The following is a 14,395-nucleotide window of genomic DNA, read 5'->3' on the forward strand; positions in this document are numbered from 1 at the left end:
CCAGCTCAGGTCCACTCCTCCCCTCCCCACACTACCATGGCACACCCACTATTCCCCCAACCTGCATCAGGCCTGCTTCTCCCCGCACTGCCACCCCCTTGGTCCTGCAGACAGCGATGACAAAAGGGGTGAAGGGCAGGCCAAGGCCAGAGCTGGTGGTCTCGCCCCCCCAGCAGCATCTTGACCCCACTCCCCGCCGTCACCTGCAAGGAGTAAGGGATGGGGGGCGAGGCCAGCTCCAGTGGCCTTTTCCCCCTCCCTGCCCCTGCTCCATCGTTGCTACCTGCAGGGAGCAGGGCAGGGGGACGAGGTCTCCCCCACTGCTCCGTCCACTCCGTTGCCACTGCCTCCAGGGAACACCCTCCCCTCCCCACCATCACAGCGGTGCTCCACCACCACCAGCTCCTGTTGAAACACTTGTTTGTACTCCGATTGGCTGTTTGTCAGCCAATCAGGGCATGAATAAAGTGTGACAGACAGACAGACAGACTTAGGCTTTGATAATAATATTAGAATTAATGCTTCCCTGTCTACTAAAAAAAAATACTACATTTAACATATCCTGGAATGCATTCCTATTTTTTCATAGCCTATGAACTGCCAACATGATTAGTCACTGATAATTACTCAATATGCCCAGATCCCTTTTCCTTCACTCCCAATTTATGAGGGTCAAACCTTTTGGATAGGATGAGATATAAAGCTAAAAAATTAAATAAAACTGGTGAAAGGAAGACAGGAAGGAGCCTGGGATGGAAATTCTCCACAGAGCCTACCTCTGCTCCTGACACTGTTACCCAGTTCTGTGTACATCTCAGTTTTTAGTACAGCTCCTTCAGCTGCATACTCCCCAGGCTGTTGTTGGGAGTATACCACCATATAAGTTCCTGCTTGTTTGAAGCCTCTAGAGTCTGAATCGAGTCCGGCACTACCCTCTCAGGGTACGGCTCTTTTAGCACTTACCCTAAGAACTGGGACCTGTGGTCTTAACTGCTTTCTCCCTGGGACTTCCCAAATTCCCCCATAAGCTAAGCACACCCACAACTCCTGCCATGTGGCTTCTCAGGGTTCACAGGTTAACTCTTCAGGTGTATGAGAAAAGCATACCAAACAGACTTTGCACAACTAATCTTTTAGACTGCACTAGAAACGCACAGATTGGAGGGAGAGGGGATGGGAAACCCTGCCACTACAACCAACTGAAACACCGTATGTATAGGAAAAAGTGTATTTTTTCTCTTTTCCTTCTTGGAAGCAAAAAATCATTTTTTGCTAAAAGCTTAAAAAAAAAGCCATTATGGAAAAACTTAAGATCAAATGGTTAAAACATAATTATAACAGCTGTCTTCAGTAGCTTATAACTGAGCTATGAGACCTCACCTATTGGTGAAGAAGCTATAGTACACTGAACATTATAAAAACTTGCCCTACAGACAAATGTCCAATATTGCACACAAAAAACAAGCAATGATATAAAAAGGAAAATCTAACTAAGAGATTCTCAAACTTTGAGCACTTTCTTTCCCACGCTATTGCCACCAAAATCTGCTGTTCATGACACCCATGTTGAGAACACACAATCCAGTTCCCCAGGGGCACAAATTTCTGTTACTGTGGGGAAGACAGTAGAGTTGGAAAGGCATGCTACTTTTGAATTTTAAAAAGCAATAAACCCTACTTTAAATCTAGACTGATTTAGATCATTAATCAGGTACTTCATTAGTGCCAATTTCTGAACTTGTGCAGTTTTATTTCTCCTTGGAAGTGACCTTCATTAAAAGAAATAAATGAACAAAGAGAGTAGGTTCATCCTGACATAAGTTACATATTTGATTCCAGATCCCTTTTAGAATACTTAGAAGTTCTATCTACATAACCAGTGTAACTGCTGTGATTTTAGTCCTAGGATATAGCTTAAAATTGTAAAAGCATTTTAGCAAACTCTGTGTAATCCTCACAGTTTTGTTGGGTTTTGTTTTGCTTATGCTAACCATTAGAAATCTGTCATTTTACTGTTATGAATTTGCACAAAGGCAGCGACCATTCCAGCTAATTAAGGTCTGATAGCTGTAACTTTTGCATCACTGAGAAAAACTGACAGATTAAATTTATGAGTACGTACAGAGCTTCCAAGTTCTGTAATAGTCTTCCTGTGATTTAAAGACTACAGCTGAAACTAAATACATACTAACTGCAAAAAATAAAAACATGATTTACATAAAAACTACCCTTAATAGGTACCGCTGAAGAAATCACTGATGCTCACAGTAATGACAGAAGCCTCATTTATGAATTATTTAGTAATAAATCAAAGCCCTTTAAAGTGACTAGATTTTTTTTTTTCATTGTATGCAATGTATTAGATTATTCTTATTAGTAGCCTGCCAGAATCAAATTCCTGTGATATGACTAAAACAGCAATGCAGCTTGGGTTTGAAAGTTCAACCTCAGAAACACATATCAGGAGATTCCTAGACAATTTTATCTACCACAAAAAATAGTGAATTGGCATAGAAGAGTTCCGCACTACAACAGATTTGTATAGTCAGCTGGATTTTTGGTTGTAGCCATGTTGGTCTAAGGACATATGCAGGCAAGGTTCTTTGGGCAGATGTGAGATATCTTTTATTAGACCAAGTGAGTAGTTGAGAAAATGTTCTTAGCAAGCTTTCGGGTGCAATCACCCTTATTCAGACATAGGAAGTCTCTGCTGTTCTGAGACTCCAAGGATTGACAGAAGCTAAAAATGTGACAGGATGACAGTGAGAATGTAAGTAGGTGCAAATTAGGAAAACAAGAAGGTAGAGCAGGGAAGGGAGGGGGGGGAAAAACAGGAGGAAAAAAAGTCAAAGGTGAGTAAAGGAGACTTTACAGTAGTAATAATTCAAGGTAGAAAAGAGGCTGTCTGTGAAAAAGGAAATGAATGGAAATTAGGAAGACAAAGGACAGAAAAGTAAGGGAGGGGAGGGGAAGAAAAGTATAAGAGGTCAGGTATGGAAGGTACCTGGTCAATCAGATGTCAGGAAGGTAAAAGCACTTTTGAAAACAGGTTTTAGGGCAACCTCAGTTTAAACTATGCCAGAAGACTGTATACCCCTGTAGAGGAAGGGTGAAATGATTCAGTAAGAGAAGGGTGTCAAATTCACCTGTCTTGTGGGATGGAATGGACCATATGACTCTTTGTGAGCCAGGTTTAGATGCAATAGCAGGGTGTGTGATAGGACCAGCTGCAAGGGTAGATGCAGCTATCACTTGACCAGAGCCACCAACACACGTCCCCAGCAGGACTCTATACCCAGGATGTCAGTGGTAGGCCCCTTACCCTATCTGCCCAACCCTGAATCTCCAGACCCTCAGGAGCTCCACAAGCCAGACAACATGGCTCTGTGGACTGATTCCAGCCCACACTGTACATTTAACAGCACTGTAATAAGGAATTGGTACTACTAGGTACAGTGACCATTTTTAGGTTTATACATTAATTTTAGAAAAACTATGTTCTTGTGTTGGCTGAATGTAGCAAACAGCTGCGCTTCTTGCTTATATAAAAAGCATGATGAAAGAGCTATTCGAGATACTGGTTTGGGAGTAGTTTGAAGGCATATTCCCAGGAGGATGGAAAAATAAGGAAAGGACTATTTTTTTTTAGATGCCAGTTTGATCTGACCTATTCTCTCTCTCTCTCTCTCTCTATAGTTGTGTTTAATACTGCTGGGTATACACTGTAATAATTTCATTTATAATAGAAGTGGACTTTTGGAAAATATACAAACAACAACAAGCATGAATAATGTCTACTTTCCCCTGAAATACACAAATTAAGTTCTGTGAAGTTTTAATCCCAGCAGGTTTAGGCAATGAAGAATTCATTTTTAAAGAAAAGCATGGGAAGAATCAAGCACCCCAACAAACCACTTTGAAAACATGTCCAACCTCATACTGAAGGGGGCTTATGGTTTTCTATTGTGCTGAATGTAAAATAAAAATGACCACCCTGTCTTTATTGTTCAGATGTTTGCAGGCAATAGCAAGTTAATTTTTTGCAGTTTAATCACCTTGGGGTGATCACACTCAGGAAGTCTAGGTGTTGGCAGTTTCGTGGCTGTTGTGGAACTAGGATTACATTTAGGGTAAAATCTGTATTAAGTGCCATTTTGATGTTTCAGAAGTACAGTAGGGTATCAGTCAAGGTGTTTCTCTTTGTCAAAATTGCCTACCTATGCGATTTCTTTGCTAACTGAACTATCAGACTCTCTCTTCCTTAAAATAAATTAATATTATGAATGGTGTAGGTACCAAGCTTGAATCCTACTGACGCTTTTGGCATACAAAATTGTTAACTAGAGAATGTCATTAGGGAAGCTGGCTGAAAGAGACCTTACAAGCTCATCTGCTCCAGCTCCCTGCTCAAGGCAGAATCATCCCTGACTAAACCACCCCAGCCAAGTGTCTGTCCAACCTGCTCTTGGAAAGGAATATGAATCTAAAGAAAGAAGATTCCACAATTTTGAGTTAGCTTGTTACAGTGCATAATCACTATCATAATCAGGAAGTCCTTCCTAATCTCCAACCTGAGTTCTCTGCTACAGCTTGAGGCCACTGCTCCTAGTTCTGTCCCCTACAGCCACAGAAAAAGCCCATCTTCATCCTCTCTCTAAGTCACCTTACAGGTATTTGAAAACTTATCTAATCCTCCTTTCCCCCACATCTATTTCCCCTGAAAAGTAACATTAAAATAACCCTAGCTCTTCCAGCCTTCCCTCATAAAAATCTTGCTTCCTAGGCCCCTCATCATTTTCATCATTCAGTGCTGAACTCTTTCAAATTTATCCATGTCCTTCTTGAAGTGTGGGGCCCAAATACTCCAGGTGAAGCCTCAACAGTGCAGAACAGAGGAAAAAAAAATCATGTCCCTTGACTTATGACATTCCTGTTGATACAACCCAGTATGCTACTGGCTTTTTTGGCAACAAGAGCACACTGTTGGCTCAAATTCAGTTTATGGTCTACTGTAACCCCCAGGTCCTTCCCTGCAGTACTGCAGCCCAGGCAATCATTCCCCACTCTGTATTTATGCATGCAATTATATCATCCCAAGTGGAGGACTGCATTTGTCCTGGCTGAAGCTGATTTGCTTGATTGTGGATCATTTTTCCAGTCTATCCGGGTCATGCTGGATCCTAGCCCAGTCCTCCAATGTCTACAACTCAACCCAACTTGTTGTTATCTGCTGGGTGTTACTATGCTGGGGTTTGCTATTTTAACATAAAACTGTATGGAAACTGCATTGTGCAGCTTAATGCAAAGTCCCCAGATAATCAAGTTGCAAGGAACGTGATTTCTATAACAAAGTTAGTGTGTAACTGGCACTTTTACAAGCTTGTTGGACCTCCTGGAATTCCTAAGCTGACAGTTTATCTTGGATAGGTTAGAGGCAGTATGTGTACTTTCAAGACATGTCTGGATAGACTTCCCCCACCAATGGAATTCAAACACTAAGATTAAGTTGCCACAAATGACAGCACTGTTTTGTGTTATTTTACACACTAAATTTGTTATGCCTTCCCTTGAAACATTTGATTTATGAGCTTGCTATATAATTCCAGCTGCTATAAAACTCTTTTCAAAGAGCTGATGTGACTGGAATGCTTAACTACTGGACACAATCTTCACAATAGCTATGCCATGCACATTCATTCTTGTATCTTACCCATTGTGCACTGCCGCTCTTGGATCACTGCTGCTCTTCACCTTGATCATCAATAAGGAGAACAGAAGGAAGAACATTGCCAAACCAAAGCACACACGATACACTGCTTTGTATCCAACTAAGACATCGCAATTCACATGGCCATGCACACCAGGAAGAGCTGTTCCGATCCCTCCATCACAAAAACCAGGAATCTATGATTAACACAAAAGGTTTCAGTGATCTACGAGATTATTTCTATGAGCAAATTTTGAGTTTTAATAATTTTTCAGTATTCATGAACCTGTATATTATTTCAACCACCTCATATGCATTGATAATCTGACATTCTACAATTGCATGATGCATGCATATAAAATTATCTATAAATCAGTGCATGGGTGAGAAAGTTTTTGAAAAAAAGAATATACAGAAAACAGGCTTAACCATACAATCAGAGACATCATCAATTTTTTGGAATCCACAAAGAAAGTTCAATTTGCCGTTTCAAAGCAGCAGATAATTAGTAATTACTCCAGGGCTGTGCCAATTATTATGCTGGTGATAAAAACCCACAAACCATGCACTGAGAAGGCAGCCTTGCTTAGGTCCATTTGGAATAAAACAAAGAAGAAAATTTTTGGAGGGGGAGGAGAGAAGTGTAGCAAGACAGCCAATAAAAATGTCAGTAAATTGATAAAAAGGAAAATTGGAAGCATCTTTTTTCAGTCTGTATCAAGATACCAGTAAACTTTTACAATGATACACTATATAACCATGTTTCATGAGGGTGTAATATCTCTTTTCAAGGCAACTGAAATTACTCTGACCCAAGTTCTAAGTTCTAAAGTAATTACTTTTACAAATAGTGTTTTAATGAAGGATATCATCACAATGCACTCCTTAATCTATATCCAAAAGTATGATATTTTGCAGGGAAAACAATGATCCAGAAAACTGAAGAAACAAGGACACATTTAGTATAAAATGTCTGTCTCAAATCTGAATGAAGTTACTTCTTTGAAGGAGTTGGATTAACTGCCACATAAAGCATCTAATTAATTGAAAGTCTATCACAAAAAGTGCTTTATGTAATATACCATTAAAGATTTAAGCTATAATCTTACTAAAATACCACAACGGGCACCTCCAAACGAGCATGCACGTGCTTTATGCAATGCCACGGACCCATCTGTGGCACTGCATACTGCACGTGCTACACATGCAGGTGTTCCGCCAATGCTCATCTGCAGCACGGGGATGGGAGTGGGGGTGGGGAGGAAGGGGGATTGACACTGGGAGATTCTAGTGTCTAAAAACTCTGCACCTAAGCAGGGCAACGCCCATGGCAGCAGCATTCACCACCGAAAACCACAGCCTGGCAAGCCAGAACCATACTCTGGCTGCCAGCCAGGCTCCCTGTTGCAGGACTGCTGTGGCTGCAGCCCCCGGAAGACCCCAGGTAAAGGCAACTAGGGCCAGCCCAAATGCTGGCCCCACCCTACCCTACACCACCTGGGACAATGTGCCACATGCACAGGGGTTCCCCTTGGACAAGTAGAGGCAGCACATATTGTTCTTCTGGACTGCAGAATAATACTCTCTCACTCGATTTCTACTGCCAAAAAACACCCTAAAAGTGTATCTTAACAAAAACCATGTGCTGCAATCTTTATTTTACATACAAATACATCTGAGCAGCTCTGGACCCAAGAACTAAACTTTACTTCCAGAGGATATATAACAGGAGAACTGTATTCTATCAATAACTGCTTATCCTTAAAACAGAACATGTAAAACATTATACACTGAATGATGACTCCAAGTATGCAGACCTGTTTACTGGTAGCAGAACAAGTATTTCGTAACTTCGAGTCAGGCATGTTTTTATGGTGCTGTCTGGCCATTTTGAAATATCTGTTCTATCAAAGCACGTTAAGCAAAGAAGTAATCTGACCTTCTTCAGCTGTTCTTCCATGCCTGGTATTAACATCACACAGGCAACACTCACTCCGAGGAGCAAAAAGAAAGCATAAGTCAGTCTTGTTATGGTGGAGTTGTTTCCACTGGGGCAGCATCGACACAGCAAACATGGAGTACTGCCGCACAGGCATGGTATCTAGCATGAGAAATGATGGAACACTGTTAAAAAGGATCAAAGTTGTTTATGTTCATATTCAAATATTTAACCAGGTTGCACAGACTGTTAAAATTACTGGCAGAAAATACTTTAAGATCATTCAGTCCACCTCCTCATCAATTCATTATTCCCTATAACATTCTATAAACCTTTCTAATGTTATGAAGCTCATCAGGACTGCATCACTGCACAAAGAAGATTATTTTTGTATCTCAAAAGCTGCTGTTAACTTATTTGGTAAAAGAGTTCAGAGTTCTGTTTTTTGGTTTGTTTTTTTTTAATACTGCACAATCTTAATTTATTATTAGTAAGTAAAACAATTTGTAAATGCACATAAACTTGTATGTGTATACAATATGTATACATTATTTGTGTATAAGTGAATTATAAATGTATTATTAAATAATAGTCAAACCAAATTTGCTTACCAGTTTACTGTTCTTGGGATTTAATCTATATGCTGACATTATATATCTGTATGAAAACTATCTGGTATGTGTCTCTATGACAGCAGGCAAAAAGACAGGTCACAATCGCTACTATGACCTCTGAGCATCAAGTAATACACAATTAATGAATCAGAGTCCAATCTTTTGACTGAAAAAAAATAGCCTATTCCTCTGAATAAATGCTATAAACACATTCAGAATTCAGGTGACCCTCAGTTATCTAACAAGAACAATTTGCACAATTTAGAAAGGGATATAAAGTACAAGAGCAATATAACAATGGAAGATACTCTATTCATAGGCAACAAATATTTATAGTTGATCAGCATTCTTCTCTCCCTTTGCTGCTGATACCCTGGGAAAGCAAGTTATGTCTGAGGGCAAAATAAATCAGATGAGAACACAGTTTACTCTACAAAGAGAGGGAAAAAAGATCACTTCACATTAAAAATCTATATTTTAGCAATGTTCTCATGTGGACAAGCCAATATTTTATTAAAATGAGAGAATGGCTTTGTTAGGGAATGTCAAACAAGTGATACCTGACAAGTATGGGTTACCTCAAGTTACTTTATTTCTAAATATACTGTTCATCCTAATTTAGTTAACAGGGATGACCATTTTTATATGGTGGCAAATCAATCTTTGGTTGTCATGTAATTTTGCAGCAAAGGTGTTTGGTTAGTAACATCAGGATCAAGAAATGCTAGTTCTTTGTAGTCTATATTATTGCTGTTACTGCTGACTTTCCACCCCTTCTGTATTGACTGCTCCAATCCTGAAGAACAGCAAAGAGCTATCAGACTACTCTATTACAGAACCATCTTTCAAAATAAGCCACAGAAGTGCCTTGGTTGTGCAATCCTATTGTCTTCCCTCTACTACAGATTCATCCTGTAAAAGGCTGCAGTACTCTTCTAGTTCTGCTATTGATTTTCATCCACTATTTACAGCTGGAGACGTGTCTGCCATTTTGTGAGACAACTGACTGACAACTGTCACAGGGTGTTCGTGCTTGGTGGGTGTTTGAACCTAGAGCATCTTAACCCGCTTCCTACTTGAAGCTCTAACCTCAACTTTTTCCCCAAATAGCCCCCAACAATCCTGAATGATCCAGAATCTGTGCCCTGGCCCCAGAATCATCTGCATCTCTCCAAAGTTTTATAAGTATCCTCTGGTAGCATGAGGGAAGGCAGAGATGGAATTTACCTGATAATTGTCAGAAAACTTTGTGCATAAACTGTTGTAAAGAGTCACCACTTCAGAAAACTGTCCCAATCAACAGTCACATGTTAAGTACCAAAATGACTGTGGAGGCTGCCACCTCCTGCTCAAACTAAATGAAGGGATCTTGTAGGAATGTATATGCATAGAGACATGTGGGACATACTAGAGGCTAGCAACAGCAGAGACAGCAATATTCTCCTTGCCGGTGCACTGTAAGCAGTGAACTTTCATGGAAGCCATAGCTTTGCTTTTACTAGCGTCTTTTAGCTGTAATCTCAATTTCTGGGGGGCAGGAGGGAATCATGTCCTAAACACAGCTCCCATCCATGTGAACTGCACACACATGAACACCAACTGCACAGTAGTTTCCTACACATGCATAGCTATTATTATTACTACTAGGCATGGCTAATGCATACTGCACATTATTCTTATATTGGACAATGTCATTCAACTCAAGTGACACCTGAGGGCTTACAGAGATCAGGACAGTCTTCATACCGTGCATGTGCCCCAACAATTTAAGTACCCAAGTCTCTGACTGAGTAAGGCAGCACTCAGGAAATGTAAGCAGAAAAGCAGGTTTGGTCCGTTTGATTTGGGGCAGCAAAGAGGAGGGAAAATGAGCTTAAGCACTAGGAAGATTGTTCGAGTAAGATAACACACAAGTGAGTATGTATTTGTCCAGAAAGCTGCAAGCTGGATCTGCAAATCACTCTCTACAAAAGTGACTGCAAAGATTAAAAAAAAGAAAAAAGAGCAATATTTATTTTAGGTTCTCCAAATATTCAGTACAGCAAAAGCTTTCTTGTCCGGCACCCATGGGGAATGGGGAGTACCGGATAACCAAATATGCCAGTTATCTGAGAGGCAAAGACACATATTCAGGCTGCCGCTCCTCCTGCCGCGCCACCGCCCCTCCCAATGCATTAGAGTGCCGGGGGACAGGGAGTGGGGCCCCAGGCACACTGGGGAAAGGCTGATATGCAGCTTGGCAGCACAGGCTGCTTTGCCCCAGGCCATGCGGGCTCGGCAAAACTGGAAGTGCCACAGTGGGCACTTCCAGTTTTGCTTTTGCTGTGTCAACTGGCATGCTGGTTAGTAAGGTGACGGATAACATGACTTTACTGTAGTTGTTTTATCTGGAATTCAGTCATCAGAAAAGCTTTTTTTTTTGGACTGGAAAAGTGAGGTATGTTAAAATTTATGTTAAATTATATTTTAATTAGCTTGTTAAAACACAGCTTGTCAGCTAACACAAACTATCATTTGAAAAAATCATGTTACTGAAAGGTTAAGTATGAGCAGCCAGGACACTTTATTTATTTATTTTTTTTAAGAAGCAAACGTTAATTTGCACTACTTTATAAACACCCAATTCTCAGATCACAGCCCTCCCAGAATATCCATGTTTCTTTACCGGTGCATACATAAGCTCGGTAAATTGAATAAAATAACATGCAACAATAACACTGAAGGAGAACAAATTTAGATTGGACATCAGGAAAAAATTCTTTACAGTGATGGGTTGCCAAAATATGGAATAAGCTTCCAAGGGAGGTGGTGCTATCCCCTTTCTTGAAAGTATTTAAGAGGAGATTGGACAAACACCTGGCGGAGTCATCTAAACCCAGCCCTCTTTCCTGCCTAGGGCACGGGGTCAGACTCAATAATCTAATAGTTCCCTTCCGACCCTAAAAATCTATGAATCTATGAATAAAATAGTTAAATTAACAAGAGATTAGAGAATCAAACTGGCTTTTCCTAATCACGCACAAGAGAGAGAACTGCCCGTTAATTTTTAATCATTATGGAGCGTTTTGCATTCAAGTCAGCTAGTCGGCATTTTAATGTAGCGCTCTGTATACTAGCTTTGCCAAACAAGAATGGAATAAAATGGCAAAACCCCCTAACTACGTGACCTGACTTTGCACTCCTCACTTCCACTGGGTTTATTCCCCACCCCTAAGACAGGATAGGTTTGCACCTTACAGACTAACTGAAATCAGAGATGCACAGCACGAGCTTTTGTGAACAGCAGTTTGCCTCTGCTTCCTTTTAGCATCCGAGGAAGCAAGCGAAAGCTCACTCTATGCATCCCCACTTCAGTTGGCCTATAAGGTGCAAACCTCCCGTCTTCTGGATGGGAAATAAAACCAGTCGAAGTAAGACGTGGGAAATCAGTCCGTAGTTGGTCTGTGACTGGTACAAAGCAACTCTACCTTCTAGCTAATGACTCTGCACGAGGGGCAAGAATTTTGGGCGAGGGGGAAATACCTTTTACTGGCCCCTTTGCATGGCTGGGATGCACTCAGACAAGCTTTCCAACCCAAGGCGCTCTTTTCCAGGTGTCCCTTTATCCCCCCACACTGCCTCCATCACAGCATCTAGGGGTCCTGCTCCCCCACCCCAGGAGCCAGTGGGATCCTACCTGAGCTGCATGTTTAAAATCCCTTGCCCAGGAGAGCTTTCCACTAACCATCCTCATGGGAACTACGAAATATCATAACCAGAAAGAAAGAGCTCAACATCCTGCTTCCCATCAGACAACGTGGAGGTAAATAGACCACTTTAAGTTTTATCTGAACCTAATTGGCACAAAATGAGCTTCTCCAACCAGGAGATCTTACCGCACCACCCGCTCTCCTGTAAAATATGAATTGTCATTTCCACCTGGGAGAAATTTTACAACCTTTGCACTCTCCTCTGCCTGAGGAAGGGCGAATGTGCCCAAAAGCTTCTAAATAAAGACACTGTTATGTGCAGGTATCTAGCTGATCTGTTAAAGACACCGCCTCTACCATGACTTCCGATTCCCTTTAAAATCTTAGCACTTTGCTCAACGGGGGTGACTCAGAAGTAGGGGGTGGGGGTCAGTTTCTAAGCCCCGTTAGCAATTTAACCCAGCCCCACCCGAGGGCTTCTGCTGCTCGGGCTCCAGCCTACTCCTCGCAGCACAAGGGACATGAAGGACTCCCCCTCCCCCCCGCACTGATGTCATGGGAGACCAAGAGGGCGCGGCAGGAAGTGGCAGGGAGCCGGGTTCGGACGGGGCGGCCCGTACCATTGGGTTCGGAGAGGTCCGTGCCATTTGAAGGGGGCGGCCCAGACTACTGGGGAGAAAGGACAGGGGGACCGGCCCATTGGCGAGGGGAGAGCGGTCCCTACAGGGCCGAGCACAAAGCCCCGGGCCCGACGCTCGGGAAAGGGGAAGGGAGGAGCGGGGCGGGCGGAGAGGGTCCCCCCCGGCCCCCGTGCCCCAGCTAGCCACGGAGCAGAGGCCCAGGACGCCGCCCATCCTCGCCTCGCTCTGGAGCCGCCGCCGCCAAGATGGAAGCGGCTGCGGCCGCCGCGCTCCACCCCGCCTGCAACTGCTTGTTTACCCTTCGCGCGGTCACTTCCGGCGCTGGGTGCGTCACTTCCGGGAAAGTCGGGCGGGGGGAGAGAACCCCGCCCACTCCTCGCGCCGAACCCCGGCTGACCAGCGCCGAGTGGGCGGGGTTTCGGAGTGGGAGCGCTCGGGAGCTCCGCCCCGGGACATGAGCTCCATGGGCATCAGTGGACGGAGGCTGGGCACTGCTCTGGGTAGCACGTGCCGCCGCGTGTACGATAGTTATTCTATGTGTACGAGAATATCAACCTTGGTAGGATGTACAATCAATGCTCAAAATGTACCATCCTTTTGGCAGCTCCTTGATGCAGCACATGCGAAACCCAAGTACTTCTCGGGAAGTTTTACCTGACCTTCAGGCTGGCTGTCAGCACTCTTTTACGACTGCTCCCCTCAAAAAGAAATACTTCACATTTGACCCAGTTTGCACTCCCTGGCAAGTTACCGTGAGCAATAGAAAGTAAATGAGAAGACTTATTTGCATACTTATTTGCATTTTTACAGTGTACAGTAGTTTTTCGGGAAATACAATGATTTTGAGCTTCCAATACAATAATGTCATATTTAAGACCTGGCACCATTGCAGCTGAGGGAGCAGGTGACAGCCGCCTGCATGACTCCGAGCCGGGCTAACTGCCTCTCTGCTGTGATGCCTGGCATGCACCTACAAAGACTCTTCCCTCCCCTGCCCCATCTTCATGCGCTCACCAAGGGCTGCTGCCTGGGCAGCAGCAGCAAAGGGGCTGGGGGCCTCTCAGCCTTTTGGCTCAGATCAAGTGTATACCTTTGGGCATCCGAATCAATATGTCTTTTGGAACGATTGAGTTCTGCTCAATTGATACAATCTGGAACTGATTTGGCTGATTTGACCTGGTACACAAAATATATTAATTAAAACAAAAGTTGGGGGGGGCGGGATTAAAGCAGACAATAAGCCAAATATGAGCCAACAGTGTAACAGTGTGCCCTTGTTGCCACCAGTGAGCATTCTCTGTCCAAGGCTCTCAATATATTGGCAGGCGTCCTACATGCAGGCCCAAGCCCAAAGATGTTAGGGTTTGTATGCCCCTAGGTCTACACTTCATCTGAGCCAAAAGGCTGAGAAGCCCCCAGGCCCTTTTCTGCAGAGCTGCTGCCCAGCACAGCCCAGACATGGTGTTTAGAATGACTGAGTTCTGCCTGCTCAATCGATACTTTTTTTGGAACACTTGTGCTTTGCTCAGTTGATATAATTTGAAACTAATTTGACTGATTTGACCTGAAACAGGCAATATATTAATAAAAAAAAAAAAAAGGTAGGGGGGAGAGGACCTGGGAGTTACAGTAAACAATAAGCTGAATGTGAGCCAACAGTGTGCCCTTGTTGCCAAGAAGGCTAATGGCTTCCTGGGCTGCGTTGGTAGAAGTGTTGCCAGTGTAGCGAGCAAATGTTTTTACAGCCAATGCTGCTACTGGATAAATTTGTATTTGGTGGACTATTGGGGTTAATACCAGGGTGA

The 14,395-nt window shown here is 43.0% G+C and overlaps 1 protein-coding gene across 1 annotated transcript in view; it reads right to left on the reverse strand.

Moving 5' to 3' along the window:
- Positions 1-12,921, reverse strand: part of SERINC1 (serine incorporator 1) — a 25,710-nt gene extending 12,789 nt beyond the window's left edge. Inside the window, exons 1-3 of the mRNA XM_006027607.2 lie at positions 12,765-12,921; positions 7,647-7,808; positions 5,711-5,904 (exon numbers count right to left, since the gene is read on the reverse strand). Of these exons, the coding sequence (XP_006027669.1) occupies positions 5,711-5,904; positions 7,647-7,808; positions 12,765-12,803 (395 nt within the window). The 5' untranslated portion in view covers positions 12,804-12,921. The remainder of the gene's footprint in view (positions 1-5,710; positions 5,905-7,646; positions 7,809-12,764) is intronic.
- Between the last annotated feature and the right edge of the window lie 1,474 nt (positions 12,922-14,395).

Source organism: Alligator sinensis, unplaced genomic scaffold (assembly GCF_000455745.1).
Source record: "Alligator sinensis unplaced genomic scaffold, ASM45574v1 scaffold808_1, whole genome shotgun sequence".
NCBI lineage: Eukaryota > Metazoa > Chordata > Crocodylia > Alligatoridae > Alligator > Alligator sinensis.